An 18,722-nucleotide genomic window follows, 5' to 3' on the forward strand; every position below is an offset into this window, starting at 1 on the left:
GAGAGACTAGTGTAAACAGGGAAATATTACAGCAGTGGAAACAGGTAATGCTAGAAGAGATTGTTAGAAGTAATCAGCAAGTTCAGAATTCAGTAGATCTTATTTACACTGAGTGAAAAGAGGTGACAGTACTGATAAATTCTGGCATTTGACAATGTGCATATGTGAGAGGGGAAGGCTAGGTATTACAGGCTAAAAATGGACTGGTTTCTTCCATGTGTGTGGGAATATATAAATAAAACTGTTTCATTATTTCATAGCTGCAGGTTTGCGGACACCATTGGCAGTACCAGGACCATACCCTGCTCCATTTGGAATGGTACCTCATGCTGGCATGAATGGAGAGTTGACCAGTCCAGGGGCAGCCTATGCCAGTTTGCACAATATGTCACCCCAGATGAGTGCTGCAGCTGCTGCAGCTGCTGTGGTTGCCTATGGAAGATCTCCTATGGTAGGCCATACATTGTATGAAATCTCAGTTCTGTGCGCCATGGTTCACTGAGAAGAGCTGCATGCTTCATTTAGCACTGTTGAATTCCCAAGTTATAACAGTGCCAGAGGCTTGACAGCTTCACTGTGCTTCATTTTATTGCGTAGCTAGAGAAACAAATTTGCACCTTGAAAACAAAGAATCTCGGTGTATTTATGTATGTTTCCCTTTTTCTTCGCCTTCATTAGTGCTTTGACTAATGAATAAATGGCAAAAAAAGATATTTTATGCTTTGAGAAGGTTGTTTTGGTAGCTATGAAGTATTTCATTGCTGCTGTGGACATCATCTTTTCTCTTGCTGAACCAGATTTGTGTTCCGTACAAACATAGCAAATTAATCTTGAAGCATGTAGAACAATCTTAACTTTGTCATTTTCCCTGTATTTTGATTTTTGTGGAAGTTGTTCGGTACATCTTGGAGCTCTGTGATAAGGTGTGTTAAGAATAGTTGTTGTGGGTGTAGCAAGTAAATGGAGCGCAGCAGTTAGAGATGTTGTCAAGCAGAATAACCTAGGGGCCTGATTCTGCAAACATGAGCTTGGTGGCAGTTTTGTGCATAGACAATCTTACCTACTTGTGAATTTGCAAGATTGGATTTAAGCTTGTAGTTGTCTCATTAGGGCAGAAATGGCTACATTTTTAAAACTGGTAAACAGGGCTCTTATGTGAAAATGTGGAAATTCTAAATAGCATATGAGCTCCTTAAAGCAAGAAGAATTTTAACTGGGGTGAAAACTAAAACTAGGTCTGTTTAGTCCAGAATTTCTGTTTGTATTATTTGATGTATATACTCATCCAGGATATAAAAATTTAGTGGCATTGCAGTATGCAAAGGGAGCATAGTATATTTAAGAACTGTGAGAGATCTCCTAGCCGATGTGGCTACACAGTGCAATGTGGAGCCATGCAGGTTCTAGCTGGGATCTGAAGGTGCTTTCCAGCACCCTGCTGTGCCTGCATGGGTGCACACTGCTGTCAGAGTTTAAGAGCACTGGTGTGGCTGCACACAGGGGTATTTGTTTTCAGTGGTGTGAATGCATGATACACGTTACTGGTTTTCTGTTCGCCTATAAACACTTCTAGCACAAGCATTCCTAGGGAAAATGCCTTGTTTCTCGCCCCACGAAGGGCCATGCACTTATTTAATACTGTGTGTAAAAGACACATTTTGGTTAAATGCAAGTATCTTGGGAGTGAAGAGAAGGGGTTTATTGAATTAGAAATTACAAGTGTGAGATTAATTCATTTTTCATTGTCAGGTTGGGTTTGATCCTCCTCCTCACATGAGAGTACCTGGAATTCCTCCAAACCTAGCAGGGATTCCTGGGGGAAAACCGTAAGTAACTTTTAACATTTTGGTAACATCTGCAACATCTAGAGAGAATAAAGTTATCTTGTGTCAGTGAATTAAGAATTCAAAAGTAGGCAGTGTCTGGTTGTTCCCAGGAGATTGTTTCAGATTTCTCCTGGCAAGAGGTACAGCATATAAATTCTCAAATGTTAGTTGTCATATCCTGAAACAGGTGTGCATATAGTTATTTTGAAGAAAAAACTGTTGAAGGTATACTTTTAAGGCTTTCTTATTTTCTCCTTTCTGTAGAAGTTAAGAGGACTGCAAACTGGTAGACAGTGGTAAAATATGTAAGATAAAACTTACTGAAACTAAACTTTTTACTGTGTTGAGCATGAATGTGTAGTGCAGACTCACAGATGCCATGCCTGGCACAGGCATGAAAGTCTGCAACTGTTGGTCACAGTGGGTGTCTGAAGTAGCTACTTTAGCAGCCGATGCACACATCGCATAATAGAGAAAGCTCTTTTAAATGTTTGTATAAGCGTGCAGCTGGAGAGCAAAAGGAATGATGAAGCAATTGTGTAGCAGGTGGTGCATAGGTGTAAGGTAGCTTTTACAATAGGTTCTTTTATTGAAAAGTTTCAATTACTGAAGAAGGGGTGGTTAAATAAAGTACGTGTGTGATGCTGTGGCTCATTGATGTTACAATAAAACAAATTCATCAAAAAATATACATCAATTTTTCAGTAATTTGGCTTTGGCAGGCTGTTGAGATTTAGCTTACATGTGCGTGGTAGGCTCATGAGCATGTCACGATAAAAAAGTGATTATTTTTTAAGTATTTATGGACAACTAGTCTATGCAGGGACAAACAGAGCATAGACTGCAAATTTGGCTAATTAGTTTTCTTGGAAAGAGTGGGGCAGAGAGAATTATAACAGGTTTTTCAACACTCTGTACAACCTGTTCTTCATCCCTTCATGCTTGGCATTCAGTCCTGTCTTCTCTTTTAACTGAAGTTGCAGTTAGCTTCTGTCTAGGTACTTAAAATTTTGAAATTCACTTAACACTTTGCACTTTCTATGCTGGGTGTTCCTGTTATATGCTATCTTCTTTACCAGTCTATCATGGTTTAATTTTTCCTTTTGCAGCTTCAGGAAAAATTTAGAAACGTATTTTTAGAATACTGTTATAAGACATGCTGTAGTGAAAGTTATGCACTCTTTGCCTTCATTTTGAACTCCTGTTAATGGTTAGTGATACATTGTAATGTCTGTCATGCAGACATCCTTAAAAGTACACCAGATTACAGGCAAAAAAGTATATTATTTTTCTTCTACTCTTTTTCCATAGCAGTAGGAAAAGAGCAGACTTAGATTAGGAAAGCCATTCATCGTTGTTACCCACTGTGCTTCTAGAACAGACTTAGCTATCTGTTGGCAGCATGAAAAACCTGTTAAATCTCTTTTAAGGATTTACTTAAAGAAAAGTTGGTGGTATGTTGACAAGATTCCTGAAGTGAGGGCTCAGTGAGTTGGTGTAATGAGTCAGATGGTGGTATATTTAAATTTAGTGCAATAAGGAACAGGCTTTGTTCTCAAAACGTTCTTTTATTAAGGGTCAGGGTCGCTCTTGCTGACTTCAGTAGAATTTGGCATACTTACAGAAAGTATTTTTTGAGATTGCATAGTCCAGTGACTGTAAGTTTTTACTGTTAAGCACATATATTCATCAGCTTTCAATGACTTATTCCATGAATAATGCCTGTCAATATTTTATATTATAAGCTACAAAACTTTATTTTCGTTCAGTCAGAAATTTCCTGTGACTGAGTTCTAGTTGTTGCACTACTCAAGGCACAAAAGCAGTGCATGTGTGCTGCTATACTTTGTATCCTGTGATTGCATAGCTAAGTTACAGGTGGGGGAGGGGGGGGTTGTGGTTTGGGTTTTTTTTGTTGTTTTTCGTTTGTTTGGTAGTTGGTTGGGGTTTTTTTATCTTTAGTATTTTCAACGCTTTATTTACACTGCTTTGTAGATCACCTACAGTGTTGCTACATACTCTCCACTTTCTACTTGATTTGCTGATGTGCTCTGTAATATTTTTTTGTGGTTGTGTTACTTTGACTGAGTCAGTTATTTCCTCTTAAAGTGACTTCTTTTATTTTCTTTATTGTGAGACAAGCCTAACATTCCATAAACTGATCTGTTATCTTTCCACTGACAGCTTTAGAACAATCTTGTTTTACTGTTCGTTGCTATAGCTAGCTAGATGCTGTTACCTGCAGCATCTTTAAGTATCTCTTACTTACGCTAGGCTACTGTGTTTTCTATACCAAGTACATGGGTTATATAATTATGAAAACTAGTGGAGTATTCCTGGTTCATTTACATCATTTGCCTTTTCCTAGAGAGTAGTTAAGGTGCCACATTGATGTGATGAGATGTGGAGATTTAGTCTTGTTTTGCAAGTAGTACAGTTAATTTTCAAATTGAACCATTGGATCCTGAGCTATATGTGTGTGCTCATGGCTGCACCGTTTTTATCAGTGGTTATTCTAGGGCTTTCCTTTTTTTGTTTTGCTTTGTTGTTTTTTGGGGTTTTTTTTTCCACCTAGCTCTTCTTCCAAGAGAAAATTAAATTATTTCCAAGGGGGTGACATTTATTACCACCCATTTTTTTTTTAACCCCTGTGTATTCTGAGATCTGCCAATGAGTAGCTTGTTAGAAAAATTAGTAAATGCTGAAGTACCCACTCCTATGTGTCTGTCTGCCTTTTATCAGTGGACTGTTATCTGGAAAGCTTGCCTTTTTCTTGCTTTCTTCTATAACTTCATTCAGTGCAAGTCTTTTCTTGTCATCTGTGTATTTTCCTGAATATTAATCTTTCAGTTTTGCTCTTTGCAGAGTCTAATTTGTTAGAAGTGGTATAAATGTACTTGGGAGATTGGATAGCAATCTAGAAAGTCAAAGTGTATTCAGCAATTTCCTAATTATACAAATGAGCTAGTCTTTGCATGTGGTAGCAGGTTGTGGGTTGGATTTTGTTTGTCTGTGTGTGTGTGTGTGTGTATGTGTGGAGTTGTTTTGTTTGTCTTTTTTGTTTTGCGTGGGTGGTTTTTTGTTTTTTCTTTATAGTTATTTCCTATAAGGCTTTTCAGGTTTTACATTTTGCTTTGATATTTTGGTGTACACAGATATGATCTCATGTTAGTTGTTCTCTCTCTTCAGCTGTTTGTAGTTCAGTAATTAATTTTGCAGACACAGACTTGTCTGTACGAATGTGCATCAAGTAAATTTCCATATTCTTGGTTTCAAGGTTGATTCCCATCAGTAGTTAGATTATTGTCGTTTTAGGAGCTCTTCTGTTTGATTTTTGTTGGTGGTGTTTTTTTTGGGATTTCCTTCCAGATTGTCTTGAGATATCACCTAATCAATAACTATCTTTGTCTTAGGTTGTGAGCGGGAAATCAGTTCTAGTTTTGGACATGGACATGTGGTGTCAGAGTTTTGCACTCTGTCATTCTGATACATTTAACTGTGCCCTGGATTGCAAGTTCTTGGTGTGTTTTTGTAATCATGTTTTTTTCTTTGCATAGCAAGGTACTTATTTAGCTTTTAGTCCTCTATAGCTGCTAAATTAATATTCTTGTGGATTTATCCTTGATGTGAACCACACCTTCTCATAGCTGTATCGTGCACTAAGCACAGATTTTCAAGCTCACTGTGAAGATTTATATCCACGTTATTGCTTCCCTGCAGTCTAAAATTGTGAATTAATGGTAACATTGAGAACAAACGTTATTTCCCAGTATATTTTTTAAATGTGGTTTTAATGGAAACATGAGGTGTTACGAACACAGAGCTGGAAATACACATTTCTCATTTTAGTGGGAAAAGGAAGTTCCTTGCGGTAAATGTTAACTCTTTCAACTTCTAGTTAGATGCTCACTTTTGTATGTGTTTTTGGAAAGAGATAGCATGCTGTTAGTGAATTGCTCAAAGCAAAAATAAAAAATATTTCAGCTCTCCTGACCTTCACATTTGTTCAGTGAATGCACAATGAGGAGCACTTTAATGGAAGGCTGTTTCCAGTACTTCGTTCTTCTGGAAACAGAAGCTTTCCTTGTCCAGGGAGTGTCAGTCTGGAAAATGATGAAAGATTTTTTCTAAGTGAAAGGTATGTGTAATGCAGGGTTATACCATAATAGCTAGTAGATACAGGTTACTAGTGCACAGAAGTATGCTGACCATGGTGATGTTAGCATGACATGACTCACATCTTCGTACAAATAGGAACATTTACTGTTCTGTGTGCTTCTCTTGGGAGGGACAGAAGGATTTGGCAATGTGTAGCCATTTCTTTACACAGTGGATTGCCGATAACTTGCACTGCAGAAAAAGCTGTCTTGGCTTGTAGGAAATTAGAGGTGGTTTGTTAAGCCCTAAAACTCAGTCATCTTCCTGACCAGCTGGTCTTGGAAACAAATGCCTACTCAGGGTGATAAAAAAGAGAGACTCCTCTTACGATATATGTAACTTCATGTTAAACACAGGCGCACTAATGAAATTCTACATGATTAAAAGTACACTGCGTAAGTCTCTGGTGTTTCAGAGCAGAAGAGTCATCATAATTCTACAGTATGCATGAAGTACTTGAAAAATGTTCCTATTGTCTTCTTCCCACCCCATCTCAGCAAGAACTGAGAAGCCTTGTGTATGCACAGAAGCATTTCAAAATACCAGTTTACCAGTTATTTAGGTGTTTTGAATTGAACAGAACATTTGCGTTGCAATCTTCCATTAAAAGAAAAAAAGTCATGTAAAGTGGATTATTAATTTTATTTATGCTGGAAAAAATGGCTTAATACTTGCTTGATTATTTTTTACTGTCCATGATAAAAGCAGGGGCAGGCTGAGACTTCAGAGTTGTGCAGATCTTTGTACTCTTTCTGCTAACAAATACTCTGCAACTGACTTTGATCTGGAGCCCAGGGTGAGGCCCATCTTTTCAACATCTTAGGTGCTATGACATTAGCTGGATTCTGTACCTGAACCAGAGCAGGTTTTGAGCCTTGACTAGTCTCATTGCCGCTCCTTTTCTGCTTCCTCTCTCATCATCTGTTTAGTGAATAACTACTTTGGGACAGTTCTGTCTCTACTCCTTTTCATGGAAATTAGAGAAATTTTTAGTTAAGCCCTTATCATTACTGTAATTCTTCATTCAAGTAAAAATAAAGGGTCCTGTGGGAAGAAATACATTTGGTAGGCTGTGAATCTTGTATACATGTAAGGGAGTGAACTTTGCACTTCCTTTCTTATCTTGCATTTCCCATTCCTGACATTTACGTGACCAAAATGATTTGTCATCTTTTGCACTCTCTCATCCTCCATTTCAGTTTATTCTTTGAGCAGGCTTATTAACTTACTTTGTTTAATAGCAGTAATTGTTAACCAGTTCTTACCCTTCTGAGAAAACTGTGGTATTGCGTGGGGCTGTTTCCACTGTTACCATCTGTTCGAAAGAACTGTAGAGTTCTTTTGGCTCTCCACTTCTCCCTGTTTTTGAAAGGAATTATCTTCTGCTCTGCTCCTGGGCATATTCAGTTGGTTTGTGATGTCTGTTACAGATCCAGGCATCTTGCTTGTTCTTCCTTTCAAACTGTGCAATACTTGGTAGCATGCAATAAAATACTTTGAAAATACTAGCTCAGAACAGAAGATTAAATTGAATTATCTGTTGTTTTGTCCTTTGGTAGAGGGTTGCAATACTAATACTTGAGCTACAGTAACGGAAGATTTCTGAGGAAGAAGGTACATTTGGAAATAAAGGGCAATTTTGAACAAAAGAATGTACTGGAAAAATGAAGTTATCAATCACTACAAAGACCATAGCTTATTAATGGGGAGAAGAAGGGGAAAGGATCTCAACATTTTTTATCCACTTTGGCCTCTTGAATAATGATGTTAATGTAATAACAGCATCAAAAACATATGCTATGGATGTGTTTAAAACAGAAGAATTGAAAAGAGATCACCAGTGTAACAAAAAGCAGGCTTTGCAGTAGTATTTTCATTATTATTTAAAGCAAACAAAGAATCCCCCTCTGCACTTGAAACCTTTGTTACCCACTGTTTGTGCTCTGTTCTGTAAGTATAGCTGACTTTCAGCATTGCCGTGAACATGAAGAAATAATTTTGTGTACTTTCCCTAAAGAAGAGTTTTTATTTGGTGCTGGGATTCACTTCCTCAAACCTCAGTTTCATATACTTGAAATCATGCACTGAATACAAATAAAAGGTGTTACAGAAGTGCCAAAACTACTTGGGAAACCAAGCGTTTCAGCTTTTCTGAAACAATTACTCAAGAAAATATAATTATGGGAAGATGGTATCAGGTTCCTGATGAAAGGTGAGCACAACCACTCTCCACATTTCTATTTTCTGTTTAAAGCACTAGTTACCAGCTGGAAAGAGAGGCATGTGAGCACAGCTAGTCCTGATGTTAAAGATGAGGTGCATAAATGGAGCAAAAATTGAGCTTTGGCTAGTGGTTCTGAGAGGCAACAGGTGCAGGTCTCATGGAAGAACACTGGAAGAGCAGTAGTGGCTGGTGAAGGATTGTTGCTGCAGGACTTGCAGGCTGAGACTTGGAACTGCTGTCTAGAAACCCGGGCCTGAAAGATCCTTTGATTATCCAGGTGGCTGACGGATACCAGCCATGACCTTAGTGCACAGTTAAGAGTAGAATTTAACGTGTTTGTTGCCCCACTGCACAAATGCTTCAGGTGAATCCTTGCTTCAGTGTGAATCCTTGTCTCCCTCTGAGGTTTCATGTGCATGCATGACTTGGCACTGTAGCTCTGATTATCATGAAAAAAAGATTGAAAGATCAAATAAAAAATACTGGTTTTCTTGCACTATGCCGCTCTAACTGGCTGATTATTATATTTTTGGTTTGTCTTCTCTCCCTTCCCCAAAAGAGCCTACTCCTTTCACGTTACTGCAGATGGTCAGATGCAGCCAGTTCCTTTCCCTCCTGATGCCCTCATTGGTCCAGGAATCCCTCGCCATGCCCGTCAGATCAACACTCTGAACCACGGGGAAGTTGTGTGTGCAGTTACCATCAGCAACCCCACGAGACACGTGTATACAGGTGGGAAAGGGTGCGTCAAAGTCTGGGACATCAGCCAGCCTGGCAACAAGAGCCCTGTCTCCCAGCTGGACTGCCTGGTAGGTCAACAGGAACTTGTGCATAAGGGTGCGTTCACCATGGAGACTCAGTAAGGAGCTGGCCTTGTCTGGATTCTGTTCATATTACATGGAAATAGCAGGCAGTTCTGTTTCTTGATTTATGTATTTAGCTGTCTTTTTTTTAACGCATAACAGGTGCAGTTGTGGAGAAGAGTTCTGGTATGTTTAGGGATAAATATCATCACTAGGGGTCAAGTAACACATTAGATAAGATTTCTGAGTCCCCTTCTAGCCATGCTGATGATTTTTGTGCATGAGTTTAAAAGGAGTGTAGCCAGGCTTATGCAGGGCTGCACAGAACTTTCGTAGGTGTTTCACTCACACCAGTAGTGACAACCTCTGTTTTTGTGTAAGAGGACAGCAACCACATAATGAAATAATGTGACAAAGTATCAAGGTCAGTTTAAGTCTCTATGCTTTTGTTGGTGATCGAGAAGTTATACATTTTGGTTGGTTGTTCTCACATGTGCAGGATCTAAAAGGGACTGAGTGCGTCAGTATAGGTAGCAGAAAAGCTAATTAGAAAAAAAAAAAAGGATTGCTCAATTAAAGATGCTTCTCATGTTAGAAGCAGCGTAAACATTTGTGAAATGTTAAGAAGACTTATTGTCACAAAGCGCAGTAATATATATTCTGAATGAAAATAATTCTAGATTCAATGTTGATCCAATTAAATGTAGTGCTGTTTTTGTTTTGGTTTAGTTTGGGGTTTTTAGCCGTTACCTATTTACTGCTACTCTTATGTTAGTTGTCTAGTAGTAAAAGTATGGTTGAATATGTATTCTGTTCTGCAGCAGGTGTGAATCTGAATTCACCATCCTAGCTGCCTTCATTTTAGCTACGGAGCAGTAATAACTGACAAGACTAAGCCAACTGCTCTAATTAGTGCCCCTAATTTGTGAATAAATAAGAGAATAGTAGTAGGAATGCTCTTGACTACTTCTTGCAGTGTTTTTTTGTATGTTTTGAGTTACAGATCTTAACCCTCCATTTCCTAAAGAGCTGTTGGTTAATTCAGCAACTGTTATGGTGAAGTGGGTATCCAGTACACTTAAGTCAAGCTTGTAAAAAGTGAAGGCTGAAATGTTTTCCAGTTCTAAATCCTCTGTAGTACCTCTCAGTCAGCAATATGAAATGTTAATGTGAAAGTAATGATATAAGTATGATAAGAGTCATGCTGAACAAGGGCCAACATAAATTCAGGAGCACTATGGGATTACTTCATTTTTTAACTTTACAGTGGTGAATGCAAAATAGTATTTGAAAGGAACTCCAAAACCTGAAGGGCATGAGACTTGAAACACACTTTCACGTAGAGTTGCCTAAATGCCAAATGAAAGGTCATTTGCTCTAATATTTTTGTTGTTGGTGACCTTCACTGGTGGAGTGCACTTGCAGAAACACAGGCTTACTTTGGCTCTGTTTTTGTGTAATGGGCTGGCAGACTCGTCATTCGTCAGGTTTAAAACAGAGTAGACTGTGACAGCAGAAGTCTGCAGTTTGGTTTCTGCAGCTGCAGTCTCTGGTTAGTGATGAGAAATAGGTGTCTGAAGCATTTTAGAATCTCCTGGTTCCTCTTCAGTACGCTGGTAATGGAAAAAAATGCATACTGTTTAAAATTTGGATGCAGTCAGAATTGTATTAGTGATCATTATTGGCAGGGCATCTATTAACATAACTGAGGTGATTTGTGTTGTACAGAACAGAGATAACTACATCCGCTCTTGTAAATTGCTGCCTGATGGATGCACCCTAATAGTTGGTGGAGAAGCCAGCACATTATCCATATGGGACCTGGCAGCACCAACTCCTCGTATAAAAGCAGAGCTGACATCCTCAGCCCCTGCCTGCTATGCTCTGGCTATCAGCCCTGATTCCAAGGTGTGCTTTTCGTGCTGCAGTGATGGGAACATTGCAGTATGGGATCTGCACAATCAGACATTGGTCAGGTGAGTCATTACTTGTTTACAGAAAACTTTAATAGAAGTTACTCTTTGGACAGCTACATAAATATTTATCTTCCTGTATAATGGTTCATAACAGCAAAGTAAATAGTATTTCTTATACAAAGAATGTGGTTTGCCACCTGAGTTGAGCAGAAACTAGTTTGGTAGTCAACCTAGTCTTGGAAGACATGCTTCAGGGCCTACCTGAAGGCTTGGTCCATAATATGCTGAAAGTTTCTGTTGGTTTTGGTTAGTTGGGATATATCTGCAGATTTCTGCAGTCAGCATTTTTGCTGGTTTGTGGTTGGTGAAGACTGAACATAACTTAGGGAACTCTTTGAGGTGTGTTCTTTTCCTTTGTCTTAAGCTTTGTTAAGTAATAAGGAGAATTTTCAGTTCATATTTAGTGATAAGTATTAAAATTAAACTTACAAAAGCAGTTGAAAATGTCAGTTCTTCAGGAAAGCATAAAGGACTGATACTAGGTCACTCATGAAAAAAGCTGTTTGAGTTTTTTGGGGGAATTCGATCTCTAAAAGTTTTGGAGTAGGTTGCAAAGAGAATAAATGGATTGCCATGTAAGTTATTTTTGAAATCTTTTGTTGAACCTTTGATTAATAAATATATTAGTAGAAGATTAACATTTCTGGAAGGTCCTCCAGCATTAGTGTTCTGACAGAGAAAGAAAGATAGGGCTGTGTGTGAAATGGCTTTGAGCAACTAACTGTGTAGTTCATGACAAGATGAATTTTGGTTTATGCTTACCAAAGTAGTAGTATTCTACACTATTATGATGTCCTGGGTTCAGCAGTAGCAATCATTTTTCTCCTTCTTAGTAGCTAGTGCAGTGCTGTGTTTTTAACTTTCGTCCTGGGAACAGCACTGATAACACTGATGTTTTTAGTTGCTGCTCAGTAATGTTTACTCTGACGAAGGACTTTCTGAGTTTCATGCTCTGCCAGGGAGGAGGGGAGACCGGGAGGAAGCAGAGACAGGACACCTGACCCAAACTAGCCAAAGAGGTATTCCATACCACAGCACATCATGCCCAGTATATAAACAGGGGGCAGTTACCCGCAAGGGTTAGATCACTGCTCGAGTCGGGCTGGGTATTGGTCAACAAGAGTTGTCTGAAATCAGCCTGACTGGGAGGAAATAGCAAAAGCGCCCCATTGTTACTGGTCCAGAGGCTCCATGCACCCTCGGCATAGACTACCTCAGGAGAGGGTATTTCAAAGACCCAAAAGGGTATCGATGGGCTTTTGGTATTGCTGCTTTGGAGACAGGGGAAATTGAGCAGCTGTCCACCTTGCCTGGTCTCTCAGAGGATCCTTCTGTTGTGGGGTTGCGGAAGGTCGAAGAATAGCAAGTGCCAGTCGCGACCATAACAGTGCACTGGCAGCAATATCGCACCGAGACTCCCTGATTCCCCTACATAAGCTGATCAGTAGGTTGGATGGTCAAGGAGTGATCAGTAGGACCCGCTCACCCTTTAACAACCCCATCTGGCCAGTGCGAAAGTCTAACGGAGAGTGGAGACTAATGGTAGACTACCGTGGCCTGAATGAAGTCACAGCACCATTGAGTGCTGCCGTACCGGACGTGCTAGAACTTCAGTATGAACTGGAGTCAAACACAGCCAAGTGGTATGCCACGATTGATATTGCCAATGCATTTTTCTTAATTCCTTTGGCAGCAGAGTTCAGGCCACAGTTCGCTTTTACTTGGAGGGGTGTCCAGTACACTTGGAACCGACTGCCCCAGGGGTGGAAACACAGCCCTACCATCAGCCATGGACTGATCCAGACAGCACTGGGAAAGGGCCAAGCTCCAGAACACCTGCAATACATTGATGACATTATTGTATGGGGCGATACAGCGGAAGAAGTCTTTGAGAAAGGGGGGAAAATAATCCAAATCCTGGTGAGAGCTGGTTTTGCAATAAATTGGAGTAAGGTCAAGGGACCAGCACAGGAGATTCAATTTTTGGCAAAAAAAAGGGCAAGATGGAGATTGCCAGAGCCCCACAGATGTAATCAACAAGATAACAGCAATGTCTCCACCAACTAATAAGAAACAAACACAAGCTTTCTTGGGTGTTGTGGGGCTCTGGAAAACGCACATCCCAAATTGCAGTTCAATTGTAAGCCCTCTCTATTACGTGACCCGAAAGAAGAATGATTTTAAATGGGGCCCTGAGCAACAACAAACCTTTGAGCAAATTAAACGTGAGATAGTTCATGCAGTGGCCCTTGTACAGTCCGGACCAGGCCAGATGTAAAAAAATGTACACTACACTGCAGCTGGGGAGAATGGTCCTACCTGGAGCCTCTGGCAGAAAGCTCCGGGGGAGACTCAAGGTCTACGCCTTGGCTTTTGGAGTCTGGGATACAGAGGATCTGAGGCCAGCTATACCCCAACTGAAAAAGAGATACTGGCAGCCTATGAAGGGGTTTGAGCTGCTTCGGAAGTGATTGACACTGAAGCACAGCTCCTCCTGGCACCCCGGTTGCCCGTGTTGGGCTGGATGTTTAAAGGCAGGGTCTCCTCTACACATCATGCAACCAATGCTACATGGAGTAAGTGGGCTGCACTAACACAACAAGCTCTAATAGGAAATCCCAGTTGTTCTGGAATTCTGGAAGTCATCATGGACTGGCCAGAGGGCAAAGATTTTGTAATGTCACCAGAGGAGGATGTGATGCGTGCTGAAGAGGCCCCACCATATAATTAACTGTCTGAAAGTAATCAGCAGTATGCCTTGTTTACTGATGGGTCATGCCATATTGTGGGAAAGCATCGGAGATGGAAGGCAGCTGTATGGAGTCTTCAACGACAAGTTGCAGAGACTGCTGAAGGAGAGGGTGAATAGAGTCAGTTTGCCAAGGTGAAAGCCATCCAGATGGCCTTGGACATTGCTGAGTGAGAAAAGTGGCCAGTACTTTATCTCTATACTGACTCATGGATGGTGGCAAATGCCCTGTGGGGGTGGTTGCAGCAATAGAAGCAGAGCAACTGGCAACACAGAGGTAAACCCATCTGGGCTGCTGCGCTGTGGCAAGATGTCGCTTCCTGGGTGCCCAGGTGAAGGTACACCATGTAGATGCTCATGTACCCAAGAGTCGGGCCACTGAGCAACACCAGACCAACCAATAAGTGGATAAAGCCGCTAAGATTGAAGTGGCTCAGATGGACTTAGATTGGCAACATAAGGGTGAATTATTTTTGGCCCGGTGGGTCCATGACACTTCAGGCCATCGGGGCAGAGATGCAACATATAGATGGGCTCGTGATCGATGGGTGGACTTAGCAATGGACACTATTGCCCAGGTTATTCATGAGTGTGAAGCATGTGCTGCAATTAAGCAAGCTATACGGTTAAAGCCTCTTTGGTATGTAGGACGATGGCTGAAGTACAAATGTGGGGAAGCCTGGCAGACTGATTATATATATCACACTCCCACCAACCTGCCAAGGCAAGCGCCATGTGCTTACCATGGTGGAAGCAACCACCGGATGGCTGGAAACATACGCTGAGCTCCACACCACTGCCCAGAACACTATCCTGGGCCTTGAGAAACAGATTTTATGGCACCCCAGAGAGAATTGAGTCAGAGAATGGGACTCATTTCTGGAACAACCTTATAGACACTTAGGCCAAAGAGCATGGCATTGAGTGGGTATATCACATCCCATACCATGCACCAGCCTCTGGGAAAATGTAACAGTACAATGGGCTGTTAAAAACTACACTGAGAGCAATGGGTGGGGGAACTTTCAAGCACTGGGATACACACTTATCAAAGGCCACCTGGTTGGTCAACACCAGCAGATCTGTCAACAGCGCTGGTCCAGCCCAGTCAGAACTTTCACACACTGTAGAAGGGGACAAAGTTCCTGTGGTGCACATGAAGAATTTGCTGGGGAAGACAGTCTGGGTTATTCCTGCTTCAGGTAAAGGCAAACCCACTAGTGTGATTGCTTTTGCTCAGGGACGCAGGTATGCTTGGTGGGTAATGCGGGAAGATGGGGAAGTCCGATGTGTACCTCAAGGGGATTTGATTTTAAGGGAAAACAGCCAATTAATTCAGTTGTATGGTGTTGCCTGCTATGTAGCACTTTTACAGCCCACCAACTAGATGTCTTCAGGTCACCAGCAACTGGCCCTGAGTTTCCTCTGACAATCATTCCAACAAGGAATGAACTTTGAAACCAGATGGGTTCTGCGGTATCATCAGCAGGCAACGATCCAACACGGCACACAGCCTCTTCTGTCTGAAAGACTGTTACAAGAGATGGAGTCTGACATCATGGACCGGATGGACTCAGCAGCTTTATAGGGATTGGTCCATGCACTAGGGAATGATCTATCTCTCTCTCTCTCTCTCTCTCTCTCTCTCTGTGTTGATGTATATATATGTATACATGTGAGATAAGAGTGATGGTATATTGAAAATGTGGGATCTGAGCATGACGTGAATGGTGTGGAATAAGGGGTGGATACTGTCCTGTGTTCAGCAGTGGCAGTCATTTTAATCCTTCTTAGTAGCTGGTGCAGTTTTGACTTTCAGCCTGGGAACAGCGCTGATAACACCGATGTTTTTAGTTGCTGCTCAGTAATGTTTACTCTGACCAAGGACTTTCTGAGTCTCATGCTCTGCCAGGGAGGAGGTGAAGCCGGGAGGAAGCAGAGACAGGACACCTGACCCAAACTAGCCGAAGAAGTATTTCATACCAAAGCACATCATGCCCAGTATATAAACTGGGGGCAGTTACCCACAAGGGCTAGACCGCTGCTCGAGTCGGGCTGGGTATCGGTCAGTGGGTGGTGAGCAGTTGTTTTCTTTTTCCTTGTTATTCCCTTATCATTATTATTCTTGGCGGTAGCAGCAGTGGTTTGTGTTATACCTTAGTTACTGGGCTGTTCTTATGTCAACCCGTGCGAGTTACATTCTTTTGATTCTCCTCCCCATCCTTCTGGAAGAGGGGGGAGGAAGGGGGAGGGGAGGGAGTGAGCAGCTGCGTGGTTCTGAGTTATTGGCTGGGCTTAAACCACGGCATATGACAAGAGAGAGCCTGAATTGGGAAAGGTCATGATAATTTAAAAGTTCCAAATGCAAACAGTGAAGAATTTGCTTCGTCTGTTGTGTTTCAGTTGAATTCCCTGTTTATCAATAATTAATCTAAATTTATATTCAGAGTTATATTAATGTACATGCAAATTTTACTTTCTGTTGAACAAAGAAAATATTAGCTATATACAGTCTTCAGTTTCCCCTGTGGGTGCCTGGTCTCTGTAAAGGTGTACTCACTCTGTCTGTGACTGTCTTGCCTTTTAAATGCTTGCTGTAGGTGTTCCCACTGCTTGCTGGCTGATCTTGCTAATTGATAACATGTGGTAGTTCGAGACCAGAGCTACAAAACAAAATGTGTGGTGTGACCTTTCTGTGGTGATTCATTCCCAAGCTAGTTGTCTTTTTCCCCACGCCCTCCACCTTTCACATTGAGTCACAGGACTTCTCCTAATGGTAATTGCTAATGAAAAATGCAGGAGCCTCGGAATGTTTTTGCTGAAGGATTAAGGAAGGCTTGAGATGAACCTCTGGTTGCCAAAAACGAGGAATCACTGATGAGAAGGTTTTAGAACAAACTACACCATTTAGATTTTTATGATCTCTTGCTACAGAGTATGCAACTTTGCTGACTCAGCAATGCTTGTGATTAACTGTCTGGATCCCTTTCTATTAATATACCTGCTTTTTATTTATCATTTTGACTTGCAGCCAAGGGAAAATACAGAAGCTGTTTTCTGAAACTGCAGGAGTTCTGTTCTTTCAGCACTTATTTTAATCTGAGTTGTCCTAATTGTTTTTAAGTATAGTTACTGTACTTTACTGTTCTCCCAAGTTTTGGGTGGGTTTTTTTTGCTTTCAAAACCCAATAGGAAGTACTTGCTTTTGTTCAGCTAACCATCATACAATTAATTTCTCCTAGCACCTGGAAAATGTTTTTGTAATACTGTTGTATTTCATGTGTGGTAAAAAGGAGGGAGGGGCTGATTTTTACCCATCAGCAGACAGAGAGTCCAAAACTAACACCACAACAGTGTTTACCTTGAGCTCTGGCAGGAAATCATTATTCAATCTGGTTTGTTTTATCAGGCAATTCCAGGGCCACACAGATGGAGCCAGCTGTATTGACATTTCTAATGATGGTACCAAGCTCTGGACGGGAGGTTTGGATAACACTGTCAGATCCTGGGACTTGAGAGAAGGAAGACAGCTACAACAGCATGACTTCACATCACAGGTACACCTGGATTTTCTTAGAGTGTGGGGAAGGGCCGGGGAAGGAAGATGGGAAGGTGAGAGGGAAACATTTAGGATGAAAGCTGAGATTGAGCCCAGTGCAGCTGGCGGATTGTTCTCTCTCTTCCTTTTGGCTGCTCACAACATGGTATTTTGCAGCTTTCATATGCTGAGCTTCCAAAACAAAATGATAGCCTGACACTACTCACTTTCCCTATTATTCTAAGTTAATATGTAAGATCAGGATTGTTTATAATCAGTTGAATTTTGAACAGCAGTCTTCTGTTGAACTGCATGAATTTATTTGGCTCCTCTCTCTTTCTCTCCCTCTCCCAATCAATTTAATCACTGTAGAATAAAAAAAAAAAAAAAAGTATTTGTAGGAAAAAAATAAGAAGTGTAAATGTCATTTAATTTTCAGATATTTTCCCTTGGTTATTGTCCTACTGGTGAATGGCTAGCTGTGGGAATGGAGAGCAGCAATGTAGAAGTGCTACATGTAAATAAACCAGACAAATATCAACTGCACCTTCATGAGAGTTGTGTATTGTCACTCAAGTTTGCTTACTGTGGTAAGTTGCACTGGACACAAAACTGGCAGTCAGGGGTCTAGTTCATGTTTTGCTGATTAGTTAATACATAGTCATAGCTCATTCGATAATCGTAGAATCATAGAATAGTTTGGGTTGGAAGGGACCTTCGAAGATATTCTAGTCCACACCCCATGGAATGAGCAGGGACATCTTCAACTAGATCAGGTTGCCCAGAAACGCATCCAGCCTGGCCTTGACTGTCACCAGGAATGGAGCATCCACCACTCTATGGGCAGCCTGTTTCAGTATGTGTACTACACATTAATTAGCGTCTCCAAAGTAAAAATGTAAGTGAAGCCTTTACATTCCTCAGCCCAGACAGGCTGAGTATTAACAGAGCACAGAGCGGTATCATAACTACAAACCACTGGGGAGCAGTCAGTGTTGTGTGCCTCAAGGTGCATGTGTGGCCAGGCCACTCTCCATAGCCGGGAGTGTATCTCATTTTCTCAAGTTATGAATAAATATCTCTGCTTTATGAATTCAAAGGTACTTACCTACAACCATCTGTTTCTCTAAAAGCTGCTGTGATAGTTGATTTATATGTAAAAAAACATTTCAATTTATGAATCTAGAGATTTCCTAATATGTTAACACACTACAAAAGCATCAGTGTCCACACTGGTTGTAAGCAAAAGTATGTGATTAGTGGTGAGAACTTTTACAGCAGTAATTAGATAAAAGGCTTCATAGGTGTGAGTTGAAAACCCATATGTGTTTCATGTTTTTCATAGCCCTTCTGTTTTATATTCTAGGTAAATGGTTTGTCAGTACTGGGAAGGATAACCTTCTTAATGCATGGAGAACTCCTTACGGAGCCAGTATCTTTCAGGTGGG

The 18,722-nt window shown here is 41.0% G+C and overlaps 1 protein-coding gene across 6 annotated transcripts in view; it reads left to right on the plus strand.

Moving 5' to 3' along the window:
- TLE1 (TLE family member 1, transcriptional corepressor) overlaps positions 1-18,722 on the plus strand; it is a 79,910-nt gene that overhangs the window by 57,193 nt on the left and 3,995 nt on the right. For 5 of the 6 annotated variants that reach the window (XM_065663885.1, XM_065663890.1, XM_065663886.1 and 2 more), the window contains 7 exons: positions 261-451; positions 1,750-1,826; positions 8,768-9,017; positions 10,740-10,987; positions 17,146-17,293; positions 17,714-17,864; positions 18,641-18,717. In XM_065663885.1, coding sequence (XP_065519957.1) covers positions 261-451; positions 1,750-1,826; positions 8,768-9,017; positions 10,740-10,987; positions 17,146-17,293; positions 17,714-17,864; positions 18,641-18,717 — 1,142 coding nt within the window. The remainder of the gene's footprint in view (positions 1-260; positions 452-1,749; positions 1,827-8,767; positions 9,018-10,739; positions 10,988-17,145; positions 17,294-17,713; positions 17,865-18,640; positions 18,718-18,722) is intronic. The other variant, XM_065663891.1, reaches the window with a different exon arrangement.

The sequence above is a fragment of the Lathamus discolor genome, chromosome Z, assembly GCF_037157495.1.
Source record: "Lathamus discolor isolate bLatDis1 chromosome Z, bLatDis1.hap1, whole genome shotgun sequence".
Taxonomy (NCBI): Eukaryota; Metazoa; Chordata; class Aves; order Psittaciformes; family Psittacidae; genus Lathamus; species Lathamus discolor.